The sequence below is a fragment of the Pholcus phalangioides genome, unplaced genomic scaffold (assembly GCF_987345545.1).
Source record: "Pholcus phalangioides strain wild (caught in Gottingen) unplaced genomic scaffold, Ppha-v1.0 ptg000022l_1, whole genome shotgun sequence".
Taxonomy (NCBI): Eukaryota; Metazoa; Arthropoda; class Arachnida; order Araneae; family Pholcidae; genus Pholcus; species Pholcus phalangioides.
Window position 1 is genome coordinate 34,522,868 of NW_028301615.1, and position 19,058 is coordinate 34,541,925.

The 19,058-nt window shown below is 39.3% G+C and overlaps 2 protein-coding genes across 2 annotated transcripts; both read right to left on the reverse strand.

Annotated features, from left to right (window-relative positions):
- Nucleotides 1-207: 207 nt before the first annotated feature.
- LOC149070241 (leukocyte elastase inhibitor-like) lies at nt 208-2,895 on the reverse strand. Its single transcript, XM_089250227.1, has 3 exons — nt 2,820-2,895; nt 1,977-2,669; nt 208-794 (listed from the first exon to the last, which is right to left on the reverse strand). Exons 2-3 carry the CDS (start codon nt 2,649-2,651, stop codon nt 243-245), a joined length of 1,227 nt encoding a protein of 408 aa, XP_089106353.1. The 5' UTR covers nt 2,652-2,669; nt 2,820-2,895; the 3' UTR covers nt 208-242.
- A 5,208-nt stretch (nt 2,896-8,103) lies between these two features.
- Nucleotides 8,104-13,928, reverse strand: LOC149070242 (leukocyte elastase inhibitor-like). The gene is made up of 5 exons (XM_089249296.1): nt 13,814-13,928; nt 13,022-13,714; nt 11,286-11,834; nt 9,540-9,617; nt 8,104-8,640 (listed from the first exon to the last, which is right to left on the reverse strand). Exons 2-5 carry the CDS (start codon nt 13,694-13,696, stop codon nt 8,104-8,106), a joined length of 1,839 nt encoding a protein of 612 aa, XP_089105422.1. The 5' UTR covers nt 13,697-13,714; nt 13,814-13,928.
- Nucleotides 13,929-19,058: the final 5,130 nt, after the last annotated feature.

Here is a 19,058-nt window from a genome sequence, read left to right on the forward strand (position 1 = left end):
TTATATTGGCAGGGTAATTATATCGAAAGTAAAACATACATGACAGATGTTTTATGAAACCATTTGCGACTTATGCTAATCGTCGGTGTAATAGAATCTCCGCTATAACGTGCGGTCGCTATAACGACCGTCGACTGTATACTTTCTATACGATTGTAATCGAGATTGATTTAAGATACTAGATCAACAGAGAACTACGGAAGAGATATAAGAACATAAACTTTATTTCATTTTCCCTGAATCTATGGATCATTTGCTCTACCAAAAAACAGGACTAGCCCATTCCTCTTATCGACGATGTAAAACAAGAAAGGATGGTCAGCCACGAAATCTACCGTGACATGAAAAATAATTTTTGAAGAAATTAGAGATGTCTGTATTACTGCAGTCGCTGCGGCAGCTTCACTTCCTTCTTCATTAACGTCGACGACGGCTTTGTGAAGGACGGATGACACGAACAGGTTGCCCTTGTCGCTGATTCCAGTGAGGTCAGATGAAACGGTGAATAGGTCCTGTATACCGAGAGCTTTCAGAGAGTTTTCCAATTCCTCTGTGAATTCGATATTGAGTTTCGGTATTTTAAGGGTGTTCACAAGCTGGCTTTTAAGCTTGGCAAAGACGTCGCAGATTTCGGACGAACTCATTGGCGTGTGTGGGAAGTCCTCGGCACTGCGCGGCAGGGCGAAGAGCATGACGATATCGTCACCTTTGTAAGGAAGCTCTATGTACTTGTATCCGGTTCGTTTATCTTCGTGGAAAGGGAAACTGTTTTCATACATGGCCATCATTTTTACCTGAAATATAAAGCAATGAATTGTAACTCATTTATTCCGTATTAACGAATTTGTAGAAAATGTAGTACATTATTTATGTACCAGCATAAAGGACAATATCCGGAATTCTGTTTGTGCCTACATAAACACACAGTCTCAAAAGAAGGTCATGAACATTGAAAAATTATTTTGAATCAATCAGCTTAATCAATCAAAGAAAATACACATCATCATTCAATATCAGATACTAGAATATAGGACTAGTACCGCTAACAGAACTGAAATATCACATAATGAGTGAAAACTTTCTATCTTGATTAAGGAGTTGCACATTTTTTGGAGGAATTTCTTTACGAGTTGTACACGCCTATGCCGAGACTCGTACCCAGGTCCTGTTACAACCAAACAAGAGTGCTACCATATGCACCACTGAAGACACGGCCCTGCCTTCCTTATTCCACGAATTGTGGTGCAGAAATAGAGGCATTAGTAACCTATCTTTCTTTCTCGTGTGCCCAGTTATATCGTCCCCCCCCCCCCACTTAACGTTGGACAGTTCGATTTGTTCAAGTAAAATGATTGCACATCGAGCTCGTGAGCAACCGAGCTTTTACATCGCCCGCCCTCTAGAAAAATAAATTGGGCATGTTTTTTTGCGTACGTACGTTCTTTGTGCCTTGAATCGCGTGATAGGAAATGACGAACAAAGTGCTATCATTAGATTTGTCTTTGAATTAGATAACAGATGATACCAATGTCGATTTATGCTACATTCCCCGAGGTGCAGCATAAATCGATTTCGTTACGTAAGCGAGCTGCGAGTCTTGTGCCTGAACGGGAACAAGAATTTAAATCACAATGATATCGTTCGATTTCTCCCAAAAATGCCTAGAAAACGACAACATAGGATTCTAATTGCGTTGCAGACCTCTTGAGGTGTAGCGTACTAAATTTGATTACAAACGTGGGCGCCGAGTGCTACGCCCACACTAAAACGGTATTAAAACAGAGTGATGCTTCCCCCCCCCCATGTAGAACAGTAGAGAGATTCCAGGAAATGCCCCCCCCCCCTCCCCAGATGGCACAGTAGAGAGATGTCCTTCTCACATGAGATTAACTTTCATGAAAAATGCTAATAACTATTCATTCTACGATTAGTGTTCATGGATACACATTTTGCAGTGACAAATATCTATTACTCACCTGTTTTGTTTCACCACCACTCTTGTGGAAAGTGGCATCTTCCGTGTTGGACTCGCTGAATGATTTCACCCAAGTTCCCTTGAAATATACCGCATTAAGGAGTATGAGTTTCGTTGAAGTAGGTGGCGTTCCGGAAAGCATCTGTGTTATTTTGCCGTGAGTAGTTTTTGCTACCCATTCGTTTATTTCCGTCATTGCTGCTTGACCATCTTCGACGAAATTCACTTGCTTTACTATCGCTTGGTTGAAAGATTTGAGGGCGTTTATATACTCTCCCTTCACGGAAAACTCTTTTTGCAAAAACACGCTATTCGCAGTCTCCAAGATGTAACTGCCTCTCGCATTATTTAGAGAGTTTTCCAAAAGGCCTTTGAAAGACTGCTGCAAGCTGGAGCCAATTAGGCCATCACGATCCAAATGCAGAGCGTTTTCGATTTCTTTGGCTGTTTTGCCCCTCGCACCCATGTATGTCATCACGATCGCTGTATATATGCTGAACGGAGATATGAATAGGTTCCCAGTCTGGTCCAGTTTTCTGCTCAGCTCGAACCCAAAGTCGTTTATGTTTTTGGCCAATGCGGTGGATGATCGACACTGGTCTGATGAACTCACGGGTGAGAACATAGGGATTAGTAAAAGAGCAGATACGAAAAGAACCGTGTTGAAATAAACCATCTTCTGTCCGTGCTTTGTCTGCAATGGAAACGAGTAAAGTTAGTTCGTAGTAAATTACAAATTGTGAATATTTGTACAATAAAATGGAGCGACCATAAACGCGTCTGTGTCCGTAACCTGCGCCAACGTATGTGCAAGATTTCGGTCGTCTCGACATGGATTGCATACCTGAAAGGAAGTAGTAGATTGATTTTTTCTCCCTCACGAAAGTGTGTATACTTTAGCAGTTTTCATCATAGAATGGGTTGTGTGACTCGAGATGTCACCCTTTTATGGCTTTCCATCGAAAACAACAACACCTGTTTATCGTTGCGTATTTTTATAATTGCAGTCGAAAACGAAAAATTGAAATATTGGAAATTTCAAACAAAAGCGCTGGGGAAACAGGTGCAATGCAAGTGACACGACCCATGAGCATAATGAAGAAACTGATCTGTAGACCCTTCCTACGCCTTTCTCTGACGATCAAAAATAAAATAGCGTCATATGTTATTATAATTTATTTCTGTTGATTTCATTGTTATTTGAAAGCTCAAAAAAATTTGTCTTTAGAAATTTATTGCGATCCACCCTCTAAGCCATATATGCTAACTAAACCTATGAACGGCGGACCAAATGTGTCTCTCAGATTCATGTAATGTCACCCACGACCTCAAACCTAATTTTCTAAAAAATGGACTTGGCAGCATATTTACAGATCGCTTAAGTGGTAGGTGAAACAGAGTATTTAAGGGGCATGAGACATTTTCAGATCACTGAAGAAGAATCGTAGCACATTTACAGATAACTTTAGTGACCCCCCTGGCGCAATCCTGGAACATTTAAGCGGTTCGTGGCACATTTAGATGACCCCTTAATTGACATGCTGCACAGTTTTAGTGCATTTAAGTGGCCCTTACTGAAGCTCTATATCACTCAAGTTACCCCGGCACATTGCTAGATTACTTAAGTCATCCTTGGTCTAGTTAAGGATCACTTGAGTGACGCTCGGTGCAGTTCTCGAGCACTTGAGTAGCCCGCACAGATTTCTAGAACACTTGAGCTGCCAGGACACCTTTCCAGAGCACTTAAGTCTATAAAGCGGCTCTATAGAGGGCTTATCAACATTATGCTTCAAGTGTTGTTGTTTTTGGAACACGGAGGAAATATTTTGAATATTTCATATTTTTATGATTAAAGATAAGCATCATTCAACATTCCCTCCCCACGTCATCAAAATTCAGCAAAACCGAAACATCCCCCCCTTTGAATGTTCCAAGGGGCAGTAGAAACTACGGGCATAACATAGGATCCTATGGGTTAGATTGTGTTGGGGGGCGATGGGAGAAAAAAATTTCTGATGAAGGGGGCGATGGGACAAAAAAGGTTGGGAAACTATGATCTAGAGTGTGCGGGACTGGGTCAATGACTGACTTACAGCATCTGCAAGCATGTAAATGACGTCATTCCAGAGAAACTTGGAAGAAATCGGACGTGTCAATCCCAAAAATGTTTGTTCCCGTTTTGCGTACGAACTTGCAGAGTGAATCTCCAGACATAGACAAAACCTGTGGAAAAATTCTATCCAATGAGCAGCCGGAAGCAGCACGGTGTTACTTATTTACTTACTGACGTACATTAAATACACCTTCCTAGGTTGTTTACTATCCCGTCTGTAATCCCACGTTCAGACCCATGACCATAAGGGAAAACATTTGAGTCTGGTCTGGTAAGAAATTGTAGGCCACGCAGCAGCTATTTAGGCATCATTGCACGCATTTCACTCACAGTGAGAAAGAAATTGATAGGTGGCAGATGGCAACACTCCACATAGCAAGAATTACACAGAAACAAATTTTACACAAATTCGAAACATACTTTCATAAACTTTTACCATAGGTTATTGAACTCCTATTCTGAAAGAACATGGCCGCTAATGCTGCAATGTTGGCTTACCCTAAGCAAGACACTGAACTGGTTCTTCTGACCGACGCCTCAATCACAAGTCTCGGAGCGGTGCTGAATCAAAAGCACGCGACTTCAGTTAAACCCATTGCTTTCTTTTTCCCGCAAGCTTTACTGCAACGGAAAAGAACTCCAGTAACTACGTGATGAAAAAGTTTGCGTTCCTTACAAAAAGTTGTAAAAAAACAAATTGCAACATGTTGACTGATTATTCGGGAAAATTGAAATGGTAAAAAATAATTTTTCGATTCTTAAAAAAAACATGAATAAAACAGACATTTTGACACCTTATCTTTTAACTTATTCCTTCCTTAACTTCACCTTATCTTTTAACTTGCAAAAATTTCTTTTTGGATTACCTTCGCACTTGTTTTCCATTTCGATTTAGAGAAAACACCATTACTACCCAAAATATTACACGGTTCATTTACATTGCTGTACTTTGTGTTATTAGCATGCTGCTCTTAGATTTGATGCTGTCATGGACATAACTCAGGAAATCATCGGGGATGGGGGGGGGGGGGGGGAGGGTCATCCACAAGGTTGCGGCTGACAAGGCTTTAAACCTGGAGCCCGAGACAGTAACAGACATTTTTTGTTTCTTCGTGCACTATAGAAGGGCCCGTGTGAAGACTAGCTTGGGGGGGGGGAGCCCGCTAAATAAAGATCCCAGCCTTGAGGCCTTGCTCCAGGATGTTGGCCGTGCAGGAAATACGTCAGGAAATTCAGTAAAGTGCCAAATAAACATATATACAGAGTGTCCCGTAAGTCCTAACTCAGCCTTTATTTCATCAACCGTTCATCGTAGAGGAATGATTTCAATTTTAAAAAAATTCTCAAAATACACTCAAAAATAACCCTTTTTTCAAAGCGAAAATAGTATGTCACAAAATAAAAAAATTAAAATTTTATAAAAAGACCCCCATCTAGAAAAACCCAATTAGAAAGCTGCTGCCCTGATTTTCTGAGGCCAACAAAAAAATTAAAACATTTCTGCAATAAAGACGCAGAGACATCTGAATCCAAGAAATGGAGAAAAGTTGGGAAGGAACAGCATAAGTAAGGGAAGTTAATTTGAACTGTTGTTTCCCAACTATCATCCGATTTTTGAATTCGAATATCTCAGTTAATGTTGCACTTGGAAACGTGGATTTTTTTTTTTGTCCTCAGAAGAGACCACTTTCTAATTAGGGTTTTTGGGACAGGGTGTCCATATGAACATTTATATTTTCTGTTTTATGAAGCGCTGAATTTCGTACAAGGTGAATCTTTTTCACACACTTAAGAGCATTTTTTAAATTGCAGCCATTTCTCTACGACGAACTCTTCATGAGATAATGGTGGAGTTAGAAGTTACAGGGTATATTGTTGCTACACTGTATATTGTTGTACCGGCCGCAATCAATAAGTGAAAAACACTTCATTGAAATTATTTCCCTAATTTCGAAAAATGTAAAAAAAAGACCAACTATTTTTAGTTTAGTTCTTGAATTTATAAATAAAAAAAGAAGCCAAAATTAAATTTAAAAAGTAGCCAAAAAAGGAATTAAATAATAAGCAAAAGTGTTCATAAAATTCAATTAACTTTATTCAATTAATTAATTGATTACTGAAAATTAACGAATATATATAGAAACTTGATTATTGAAACAGGTGGGGGAAGATAAGTCATATATTGTACTGAGGTGTTGCGGGATGGAAAATATGGTAAAAGCCCTAAGCTCTTCAGCAATGTATTTTCTTGATCCGCAGAGAACAAACGGCTTAGATTGCTGTATCAAGTGGTTTCCAAATTATGTGCCGTGATGGTACCATGGCAATCTATCCATTCAGTAATTCAATGCAGGGCCGTAACTGGGCTGGAGAAACCAGGGCACTGCTGGCGCCCAAGAGGGGGTCACAAAAAATATACACTTATTTTGCAACCTTTTCAAGGGGCCTGAAGAAAAAGTCTGCCCTGGGGCTCTGAGAAAGCACGCTACGTCCCTAATTCAATGGTATGATTTATTGAAACGTTTCTTATGATAAACGGTACATCTCAGTATGCTTAAAACTTTTCACATTTTTCGACCCGTGACTGCAGAAAGTTATCGACTGTGGAATCCGTCGTTAAATTCTGAAAGCGAGATAGGGTGGGAAGAGTGGTGTTTGGTCTTTTTAATCTGTCCAATTAAGTGCATATGATACTTGGTCAACTTTTTTCCCAAAATACATTCTGGGAAACTCTTGCAACGTTGATTCAGTGGCCAAAGGGTGAATTCCGATCCCAACCGGCCCAACACATACGACTGTTTGAAAGCGGGACGTATGGTCTCCGAGTGAATATAATAATATCAATATTATTATTATTATTATGCAAATCAAGCACACGGGACGTATAGTCTTTTCCAGTGAATATAATAATATATAATATCATTAATAATAATAATACTATTTTTATTATTATTATTTTGCAAATCAAGCACACTTCAGATCAACACCTGTCATTTTTTTCCTTCCGCCATCCCTGAGTATATTCAACGGCTGTAAGTATTCAATAACGCCACGAGCTTAGTGCGGAGCGATTCTTCTATAGGTGGTGTTGATCCAGGTCCGTTCTCATGTTTTGGAGAGCTATAATTGCTGGCAAACATGAGTATAATTTAATAATTAATTCAATATAACAGAAGAAGTTTCAGGCTGACCGGAATTCGCAATGGAACGAAACACAGTCGACACTCGCGACAACTGCCTCACGTAATAGCGACCATTACAGTAGAACGACTGGTAGGATGAGTACCGAATGTTTCCATAGAACAGTTATCATATATGCTTTACTTCCCTTCGGATTCAACGATCCTCCCAATAAAACGTCTGTTCCCGACAGGACGAAGGTGGATCGTTATATCAAGCGTCGGCTGTAACTTCTGAAAATGTTCAATGTCCTTTTCTATCCCAACTAATGTGTTTCGACTGGCATTTTCAGACGTTGTTGTTAACATTCACACCCCAATGGTGAAAACTGCTAATAAGTTCAGCAGCGGCATCAACAGAAAATTATTATCATTATTATTATCATTTAACATTATATTACGCTATTTACAATTAAATATACCAGAAAATTTGAAAAATATCATTTCCTTACGGCACGAGACCATCACAAAACCTTTAAATGACCCACGACAGCTTATCGAATCAAGATGGTAGTCCGCGTCATCCAAAACTGAGTAGTACAGTCTACACTCGATATAATGACCCCCCCCCCCCTTCATCCTGTGGGAAACGAGGTTATATTGGCAGGGTAATTATATCGAAAGTAAACATATATGACAGCCGTTTTATGCAACCATTTGGGACTTGTCCTAATCGTCGCTGTAATAGAATTGTCGCTATAACGTGGGGTCGTTATAATCAGCGTCGACTGTATACTTTCTATACGATTGTAATCGAGATTGATATAAGATACTAGATGAGCAGAGAAACACGGAAGAGAAATAGGAACATCAACTTTATTTGATTTCCCTTGAATCTATGGGTCATTTGCTCTACCAAAAAACAGGACTATCCCATTCCTCTTATCGACGATGTAAAACAAGAATGGATGGCCAGCCACGAAATCTACCGTGACAGGAGGAATATTTGTTAAAGAAGATGCAAGAAATTGCATTCCTGTCGCAGCGGCAGCTTCACTTCCTTCCTCATTGATGTCGATGACTGCTTTGTGAAGGACGGATGAGACGGGCAGGTTGCCCTCGTCGCTGATTCCAGTGAGGTCAGATGAACCGGTGAATAGGTCCTGTATACCGAGAGCTTCCAATTCCTTTGCGAATTCGGTATGAAATTTCGGTATTTTAAGGGTGTTCACAAGCTGGCTTTTAAGCTTGGCAAAGACGTGGCAGATTTCGGACGAACTCATTGGTGTGTCTGGAAACTGCTCGGCGCTACGTGGCAGGGCGAGGAGCATGAGGATATCGTCACCTTTGTAAGGAAGCTCTATGTACTTGTATCCGGTTCGCTTATCTTCGTGGAAAGGGAAACTGGTGTCATACTTGGCCATCATTTTTACCTGAAATATAAAGCAATGAATTGTTACTCACTTATTTCGTATTAACGAATTTATAGAAAATATATTACTTTATGTATGTACCAGTATAAAAGACAATTCGCGTGTCAAAACATATTTCTTTTAATTATTTCTCATTTAATATTAATTATTAGTACCTTTAAACAACTACTTTTTATTATGGAAAAAATTAAATTTCTAGCTAAGAAAAACCTTTGAGATGTATATATTTCTAGTATTTTAAAAAAACCATGAAAAGTGCAAAAACCCTCAGTCCACAGAGACAAACATAGTCGAAATAGCTCAGACCCGAAAGTGTTAACTCGGCGTGTGATCACATAAACACATTTTCAAAAAGAAGATCATGAACATTGAAACATCATTTTGAATCAACTTAATCAATCGAAGTAAACACACATTCAATTCCATCAATCAATATCAGATACTAGATTATAGGACTAGTACTGCTAACGGAACTGAAATCCCACATAATTAATGAATAGACAAGAAAAAAGTGTCGTTAGTCATGTTGATAAATTTGAATTTACGATATCAATGAAGCTAAAATAAACTTGATTAACGATTTAGAATCGTTAAAGAGATTGAATCGTCAAATAAAGAATCGTCTAATAAACTTGATTAACGTATAGCGTAAAACAATTTCCTTACAAAAGTGGGCGCCGAGTGCGATGCCCACACTAAAAATATATCAAAACCAAGTGGTATATTCTCCCTCCCATGTGGAACAGTAGAGAGATTACAGGAAATGGTCCCCCAGATGGCACAATAGAGACATGTCCTTCTCAAATGGAATTAACTTTGACGAAAAATTCTAATAACTATTCATTCTACGATTAGTGTTCATACATAAACATTTGCAGTGACAATTATCTATTACTCACTTGTTTTGTTTCACCACCCCTCTTGTGGAAAGTATCATCTGTCGTGCTGGACTCGCTGAATAATTTCACCCAAGTTCCCTTGAAATATACGGCATTAAGAACAATGAGTTTCGTTGAAGTTGGTGGCGTTCCGGAAAGCATCTGTGTTATTTTGCCGTGAGTAGTTTTTGCTACCCATTCATTTATTTCCGTCATTATTGCTTTACCATGTTTGACGAAATTCACTTGCTTTACTATCGCCTGGTTGAAATGTTTGAGGTCGTTTATATACGCTCCCTTCACGGAAACCCTTGTTGCAAAAACACGCTATTCGCCGTCTCCAAGCTGTAACTGCCTCTAAAATTATTTAAAGAGTTTTCCAAAAGGGATTTGAAAGACTGCTGCAAGCTGGAGCCAATTAGGCCATCACGATCCAAATGCAAGTCGTTTTCGATTTCTTTGGATGTTTTGCCCCTCGCACCCATGTATGTTATCCCGATCGCGCTATATATGCTGAACGGAGATATGAATAGGTTCCCAGTCTGGTCCAGTTTTCTGCTCAGCTCGAACCCAAAGTCGTTTATGTTTTTGGCCAATGCGGTGGATGATCGACACTGGTCTGATGAACTCACGGGTGAGAACATAGTGATTGCCTGTTGTGGCGTTGTATTTGTATTTGTATAAAAAGAATGAAATCTTCCGATGTCACGTGATGTCGGCGTATTCATACACCACCACCTACAAAAGAAGGCCACCGCACGAAGTTCTTGACGTTGCGGAAGACCATTTCACTTATAGCCTTTGGATATAGCAATCCGACGCATGAACCATCTTTACCCTTTTTTTAAGTATATCCAATGGCTGTAAGTGAGAAGACCTTCTTCACTGACGTCACAAACTTCGGGCGGAGCGCTTCTATGGGGGTGTTGATCCAGGTCCGTTCTCATATATTGAAGAACCATAATTGCTGGCAAATATGCGTCTAATTTAATAATTAATTTACTATAACAAAAGTTTCAGGATGACCGGAATTCGCAATGGAACGAAACACAGTCGACACTCGTGACGACTGCCTCACTTAATAACGACCATTGCAGTAGAACGACCTGTAGTTTTCGTTCCCGACGACGCGAAGTGGGGTCGTTATATCAAGCGTCGACTGTAACTTCTGAAAACGTTCAATGTCCTTTTCTCTCCCAACTAACGTGTTTCGACTGGCATTTTCAGACGTTGTTAACATTCAGAGTCCACTGGCGAAAACTGCTAATAAGTCCAACAGCGGAGTCCACAGAAAATTATTATTTTTTTAAACCTAATATGACGGTATTGCAATTAAATATGCTTGAAAATTTAGAAAAATATAATTTCCTTACGACACGAGACCCATCACTTTAAATGACCCACGACAGCTTATCAAATAAAGCTGGTGGCCCACGTCGTCTAAAAATGAGTAGTACAGTCCACACTCGATATAATGACGCTCCTTCATGCTGTCGAAAACGGACGTTATATTGGCAGGGTAATTACATCGAAAGTAAAGCATATATGACAGCCGTTCTATGCAACCATTTGGGAATCATCCTAATGGTCGTTGTAATAGAATCTCCGTTATAACGTGAGGTTGCTATAACTTGGGATCGTTATAACGAGCGTCAACTGTACACTTTCTATACGATTGTAATCGAGATTGGTTTAAGATACTACATGAACAGAGAATGGCAGAAAAGAAATAAGAACATAAACTTTATTTCATTTTCGCTGAATCTATGGATCATTTGCTCTACCAAAAAACAGGACTAGCCCATTCCTCTTATCGACGATGTAAAACAAGAATGGATGGTCAGCCACGAAATCTACCGTGACAGGAGGAATATTTGTTAAAGAAGAATTGATAACCATTTGCACTGCAGTCGCTGCGGCAGCTTCACTTCCTTCCTCATTGACGTCGATGACTGCTTTGTGAAGGACAGATGACACTTGCAGGTTGTCCCGGTCACTGATTCCAGTGAGGTCAGATGAACCGGTGAATAGGTCCTGAATACCGAGAGCTTTCAGAGAGTTTTCCAATTTCCCTGCGAATTTGATATTGAGTTTCGGTATTTTAAGAGTGTTTACAAGCTGGCTTATAAGCTTGGCAAAGACGTCGCAGATTTCGGACGAACTCATTGGTGTGTCTGGAAACTGCTCGGCACTACGTGGCAGGGCGAGGAGCATGACGATATTGTCACCTTTGTAAGGAAGCTCTATGTACTTGTATCCGGTTTGTTTATCTTCGTGGAAAGGGAAACTGTTTTCATACATGGCCATCATTTTTACCTGAAATATAACGCAATGAATTGTTACTCACTTATTTCGTATTAACGAATTTATAGAAAATGTATTACTTTATGTATGTACCAGTATAAAAGACAATATCCGGAATTACATGTGCCTACATAAACACAGTCTCAAAAGAAGGTCATGAACATTGAAACATTATTTTGATTCAATCAACTTAATCAATCAAAGAAAATACACATTCAACTCCAATATCAGATACTAGATTATAGGACTAGTACTGCTAACAGAACTGATTTACGATATCAATGAAGTTAAAATAAACTTGATTAAGGAGATACGCATTTCTAAGGGGAATTTCTATGCGAGTTGCACTCGGAAAGAATGTCATCTGGCCTATGCCGAAACTCGAACTCAGTTCCTGTTACAAACCAGACAAGCGTGCTACCATATGCACCACTATAGACACGGCCCTGCCTTCCTTAGTCCGTGCACTGTGGTGCTGAAGGAGTGACGTAAGTAACCTCCGTAAACTTCTCGTGTGCCCAGTTATGCCCCTCCCCCCTTAGCGCTCGACTGTTCGATTTCTTCAAGTAAAATGATTACGCATCGAGCTCGCGAGGAACCGAGATTTTACATTCAAATTCTTTTTCTGCAAAAATAAATTGAGCAATTTTGACGTGCGGACGTTCTTTCTGCCTTGCATGGCGTGGTAGGAAATGACATAATGAAAGTGGTATCATCAGATTTGTCTTTGAAGTAGATAACATATCGTACCAGCGTCGTCTATTTGCGTTGCGAACTCCCAGAGGTGTATCAATTTCGTTAGGTATGCGAGCCGCAAGTCTTATGCCTAAACCGGAAGAAGTATTTAAATCAGCGTGGGGTTGTTCGACTTCTCCTAAAAATGCCTACAAAACGAAACCATGGGCTTCTGTATGCGTTGCATACCTCCTGAGGTATAGCGTAAAACAATTTCGTTACAAAAGTGGGCTCTGAGTGCGATGCCCACACTGAAAAGGTATTAAAACCAATTGGTATGCCCCCCCCCTCCCATGTGGAACAGTAAAGAGATTACAGGAAATGGTCCCCCAGATGGCACAGTAGAGAGCTAGAGACATGTCCTTCTCAAATGGGATTAACTTGATGAAAAATTCTAATAACTATTCATTCTACGATTAGTGTTCATGGATAAACATTTGCAGTGACAAATGTCTATTACTCACCTGTTTTGTTTCACCGCCACTCTTGTGGAAAGTGGCATCTTCCGTGCTGGACTTGCTGAATGACTTCACCCAAGTTCCCTTGAAATATACGGCATTAAGAAGTATGAGTTTCGTTGAAGTTGGTGGCATTTCAGAAAGCATCTCTGTTATTTTGCCGTGAGTAGTTTTTGCTACCCATTCATTTATTTCCGTCATAGCTGCTTGACCATCTTCGACGAAATTCACTTGCTTTACTATCGCCTGGTTAAAAGATTTGAGGGCGTTTATATACTCTCCCTTCACGGAAAACTCTTTTTGCAAAAACACGCTATTCGCCGTCTCCAAGCTGTAATTGCCTCTCGCATTATTTAGGGAGTTTTCCAATAGGGCTTTGAAAGATTGTAGCAAGCTGGAGCCAATTAGGCCATCACGATCCAAATTCAGGGCGTTTTCGATTTCTTTGGCTGTTTTGTGCCTTGCACCCGTGTATACCATCACGATCGCGCTATATATGCTGAACGGAGATATGAATAGGTTCCCAGTCTGGTCCAGTTTTCTGCTCAGCTCGAACCCAAAGTCGTTTATGTTTCTGGCCAACGGGGTGGACGATCGACACTGGTCTGATGAACTCACGGGTGAGGACATCATGATTAGTAAAAGAGCAGATACGAAAAGAACCGTGTTGAAATAAACCATCTTCTGTCCGTGCTTTGTCTGCAATGGAAACGAGTAAAGGTAGTTCGTAGTAAATTACAGAATATAAATATTTGTACAATAAAATGGAGTGACCATAAATTCGTCTGTGTTCGTAACCTGCGCCAACGTATGTGCAATATTTCAGTCGTCTCGAGATGGACTCCAAACCTTAGAGAAAGCGGTAGATTGCAAATAGAAGGATTTTTCTGTTTCACGGAAGTATACTTTATCGTTTTTCATCAGAGAATGGCTTGTGAGACCCAAGATGTCACCCTTTTATGGCTTTCGATTGAAAACAAGCACACCTGTTCAGCCTTGCATGTTTTTATGATTGCAATCCAAATAAAGAAATTAAAGTATTGCAAATTTAAAACAAAAGCGCTTGGGAAACAGGTGCAATGCAAATCACACGCCCCATGAGCATAATGAACACAACATAATTTATTTGTCCCCACTCAATTACGACAATATTATACAAATTAAAGTTTACAATTTTACACATTTTACAATATTTGGAAGAAAATGCAAAGAGAGAGAAAAAAATGTTTGAATGGACACAGTAGAACAGTTAGTTCATAATGTGATGAAGAAAACTAGAACAGGGAAGAGAGCATTAGCTAAAAGATAGTAAAATACTCTCGACCCTATGACGACATTTCTATAGGTGCCGCACAATTATCTCCTGGTACATTTTGACCTGAAAAAAGATAAAAAGAACGAAGTATATCGGTCAAATAGGTGTAAATAGCTTTATTTATTAGATTAAAAAATGAATTATATGGTAACCAAAAGCTGATACAAGAGAATTTCATGCTACGGTTTTTTTTTTACTTTAAATCAATGATAAATTTTTAATTATATAGAAGGCAGAGAAAAGCTAGACAAAAATAAACATTAAAATAAATAGAATCTACACTTGAATGTTAACTATCTTTATAACCAAATCGAGTTATTTTTTCCATTTAAATTTATCTGTTCAAATATTTATTATTTTATATAGAAAATTTGATGTCAGGTGAAATTAATTTTTCATTTCATAATATGAATTTTTCATCTTTTTCACAGTGTTGAAACTATTTTGTTACTTTTCAATTCCTATGTTCGATCTGTTTTGGAATACTGTAGCATAATTTGGAATCCACATTGCTTATTTAATATAGTTGAAATTGAACGTGTTCAAAACAGGTTTTTACGCTATGTATATTTTAAGAAACATCAGTCATATATAATCACTACTTACCAAACGAAATACTTCGCTCATCGTTCTGTTATGATTCCCTTGAAACTCGCCGTCTCAGGACCCTTACTAGGTTTTTTCGTAAAAATTATTCACTCTGATATTGATGCACCTAATATTCTAAACCTTATTACTTTTTATTGCCCACGAATCAATCTTAGATGTCATAATCTTTTTTATGTTCCTCCATATCGTTCTGATGTTTTGAAAAATTCTCCATTGTACTGATTTCTGAGATGCAGTAATACTGATGATGTATATTTTTAAACTTTGAATTTTGTATATACATGTTTTTCTTGTATTCATATATGCAAACTGTAACTGGGCTTTTGGCTGTAGTTTGTATTTAAATAAATAAATAAATAAATAAATAAATATTTGTTTGAATTTTATTTATTGTCTTCCCGTTCTTTAATTTTTTTAATGTGACGTTGTGATCGCAGAACTTTACTAACCAAGCTAATGAAAGGAAAGTTGCTTTCACAATCGAAGGAGTTTCAACTGAGTTTCTGTGAAAAAATTCACAATTGGTTGTATTCAGAAGAACGAGTCACAGCGAAACGAATAATTTTTCATGAAGGATCAAGTTGAGTCACTTCACAAGGCTTGCTGATGTGGGGGAAAGTTAGAAAGGTATGGACCATAGACTAAAGATATAATATATTATATTATAACTCTGTGGTATGGACAAAGTAGGGATACTGGTAAGTACAGGAATGGAAGACCCAATGACGATTATTGTCACTTCAACAGTTTGGTTATGGAGAACAGATGTTGAAAAAAAAAACAGAATGTACAAGGTGAGAAACATATACAAAGATCGGATTTTTAAAGAAGAGAAGAGGGGGGGGGGTGAAGGAAAAGAAAACCTCTCATCAGTGATAGCAAAAAGTGCTTTTGTACATATGTACAGACGATCACGCGCGCATTGTTCATTCCAAGGGATTTTCATCTAGAAGATGGTTAAATACGGTCATTTTTAACAATGCTAAGGATTTATTTCGAACACTTAATGGCAGAGAATTCCAAATGTGAATGTGCCGGAAGAAAACTATTATTCTTGAAATTTGTTCTCGCTGTAGGGGTCGGGATACAGTTTCTGGAGGAGAATCTTGTTGGATATCCGTGTGCATGGATAGGAAAAGAGTGAATATGTGTTGGTTTCATGTAGTGATTCATACATTATTATAGGTAATCGATATTTCACCAAGCTATGTAATGGAAGAATTCGCCACAGTTTAAAAAGAGGAGCCGTGTGCTCATGAAATGAGCCAAAGCTCATCACCCTCAATATTTACTTTTGAGCGAATATCATGGGCTGTAGAGATGTTTGAGTGGCAGATGACCATACTTCCAAGCAATAAGTTAATTAAGTAAAGAAAAATATAACATAGCAACCTTCACGGTGACAGACGAGCATCTTACAACCACGCCACTCGGGCGTTAGGCGCGATACTACTACTACTTCACCAAACACCAACTCTGGCCATATCGCTATACTGCAATTTACTGCCATTAGTGAGATGGGTTGGAAGTGAAGGCGCTGTCTATCGGTGATCGCCTCGAGTTCGTTAGGGAAAATATCTTATCGATATCCTCACTTGGGTTCGAACTCGGGACCCTGACAACAACCTTCACGATGGTAGACAAGCATCTTACCACCATGCCACTCGGGCACAGGCGCGGTACTGTCATCTCGTTTTTTGTTCCCCCCCCCCACCGTCACAATTTTTTTAACCAAACAATTTGACGGAGTAAAAAGACTGAACACCAGTCTCTCCCACCCCGCCTTGTTTTCAGAATTTAACGACGGATTCCACAGTCGATAACATTCTGCAGCTGAAGAACGAGTTTTAAATTCTAGTCAGACCATAGGCGGAGATGGATTTGAAAGTCTGACTAAGGGGGGCACGAAGATGATGATAATTCATATATACGCATATACACTTGATCAGTCGGCATAGCCCCCCCCCCCCATGAGTCAGAAGAGGTTAAACTGAGATCTCCGTCCCCCGCTCTTGGGATGTGTTAATATAAATAAAATAATTTAAATGAAAATTATATCATAAACATAATCCTGTTTCACGGTCTATTGTAGCGGTCTTCAACCTTTTTGCAGTCGCGAGCACTGCCTGTACTCATCGTCAAAAAGAAGAGCACCCATATGGCAAGTTTGACATACAAATTCATGCAATTAGGATGTTTCAATCCTCGAATGTGCAATTTGTACAAGGCATTTAATTGGACCGTTAATCAAGTGCTCGTAAGCACGAAATCGGAAAAGAGCATCGAGCATTCTGGGTACTTCAGACAGCACCGTGGTGCTTGCAAGCAACCGGTTGAAGATGCCTGGTCTATTGGGACTGCAACCCTGACATCAGTAACTTGCTACTCGCAACTGAAAAAGGAATTTACTCTGTCGCTTGGGAAAAGTGATTATTTTTGCGTCCCATTCCCCATAATTTTAACGAGAAAGAGTAAATTCAGCGCCCTTTCTGGTCCAACGCCCAGGGCACGAGACTCCCAGAACAGCCTTAGTTGCAAGTCCACCTTGCGTGCACATGATACTTGGTAAACTTGTTGCTCAGAATATATTATATTCTGGCAGGCTCTTACAATGTTGATTCAGTAATCAAAGGGTGAATTCCGATCCCACTGGTCCAGCACATATGACCTGTTGAAAGCGGGACGTATAGTCTTTTCCAGTGAATATAATAATATATAATATCATTAATAATAATAATATTATTTTTATTATTATTATTTTGCAAATCAAGCACACTTCAGATCAACACATATCGCTATTTACTTCGGCCGTCCCAGAGTATATCCAATGGCTATAAGTATTCAGTGACGTCACAAGCTTAGTGCGGAGGGCTTCTTCTATAGGTGGTGTTCATCCAGGTCCGTTCTCAAATTTTGGAGAACTATTATTGCTGGCAAAATATGCGTCTAATTTAATAATTAATTCACTATGGCAGAAGTTTCATGATCACTGGAATTCGCAATCGAACGAAACGCAGTCGACACTCGTGATAACTGCCTCACGTAATAGCGACAATTCCAGTAGAACGACCGGTAGGATAAGTCCCGAATATTTTCATATAACGGTTATCCTATGTGCTTTACTTCCGATACAACGATCCTCCCAATATAATGTCAGTTCTCAACAGGACGAAGTGGGTCGTTATATCAAGCGTCGGCTGTAACTTCTGAAAATGTTCAATGTCCTTTTCTATCCCAACAACGTGTTTCGACTGACATTTTCATACGTTGTTGTTAACATTCACAGCCCACTGGTGAAAACTGCTAATAAGTTCAGCAGCGGGATCAACAGAAAATTATTTTTATTTTTTGAACCATATATTACGCTATTTGCAATTAAAAAATGCTTGAAAATTTGAAAAAAAAAAAAATTCATTTCCTTAAGACACGAGACCCATCACAAAACGTTAAACGACAGCTTATCGAATCAAGCTGGTGGTCAGCGTCGTCCAAAAATGAGTAGTACAGTCGACCCTCGATATAATGACCCACCTTCTTTCTGTGGAAAACTGACATTATATTGGCAAGGTAATTTATAATATCGAAAGTGGAAACCATTTGGTACTTATCCTAATAGTCGTTGTAATAGAATTGTCGCTATAACGGGGGGCCGTTGTAACGAGCGTCGACTGTATACTTTACGATTGTAATTGTACATTGATTTAATCATCACGTGACATCGGAAGATTCCGATATCACGTGATGGTGGCGTATTCAGGCAACACCACCTACAGAAGAAGGCCTCCACATGAAGTTCTTGACGTTGCCAAGACCATTTCACTTATAGAAAATGGATATAGCAGGCCGACGCATGAACCATCTTTACCCTTTTTTTAAGTATATCCAATGGCTGTGAGAGAGAAGACCTTCTTCACTGACGTCACAAACTTCGGGCGGAGCGCTTCTATGGGGGTGTTGATCCAGGTCCGTTCTCATATATTGAAGAACTATAATTGCTGGCAAATATGCGTCTAATTTAATAATTAATTCACTGTAACAAAAGTTTCAGGATGACCGGAATTCGCAATGGACAAAACACAGTCGACACTCGTGACCACTGCCTCACGTTCACGTAATAGC

Excerpts from the sequence above, each read along its gene's own strand:
- LOC149070242 (XM_089249296.1), bottom strand. The coding sequence starts at position 13,696 with ATGGTTTATTTCAACACGGTTCTTTTCGTATCTGCTCTTTTACTAATC. Across the intron at positions 11,835-13,021 it reads GTGGCGGTGAAACAAAACAG|GTAAAAATGATGGCCATGTA; the intron begins GTGAGTAATAGA and ends GTTATATTTCAG. Across the intron at positions 9,618-11,285 it reads TTGGTAGAGCAAATGATCCA|GGAACTTGGGTGAAATTATT; the intron begins TAGATTCAGCGA and ends GTATATTTCAAG.
- LOC149070241 (XM_089250227.1), bottom strand. The coding sequence starts at position 2,651 with ATGGTTTATTTCAACACGGTTCTTTTCGTATCTGCTCTTTTACTAATC. Across the intron at positions 795-1,976 it reads GTGGTGGTGAAACAAAACAG|GTAAAAATGATGGCCATGTA; the intron begins GTGAGTAATAGA and ends TTTATATTTCAG.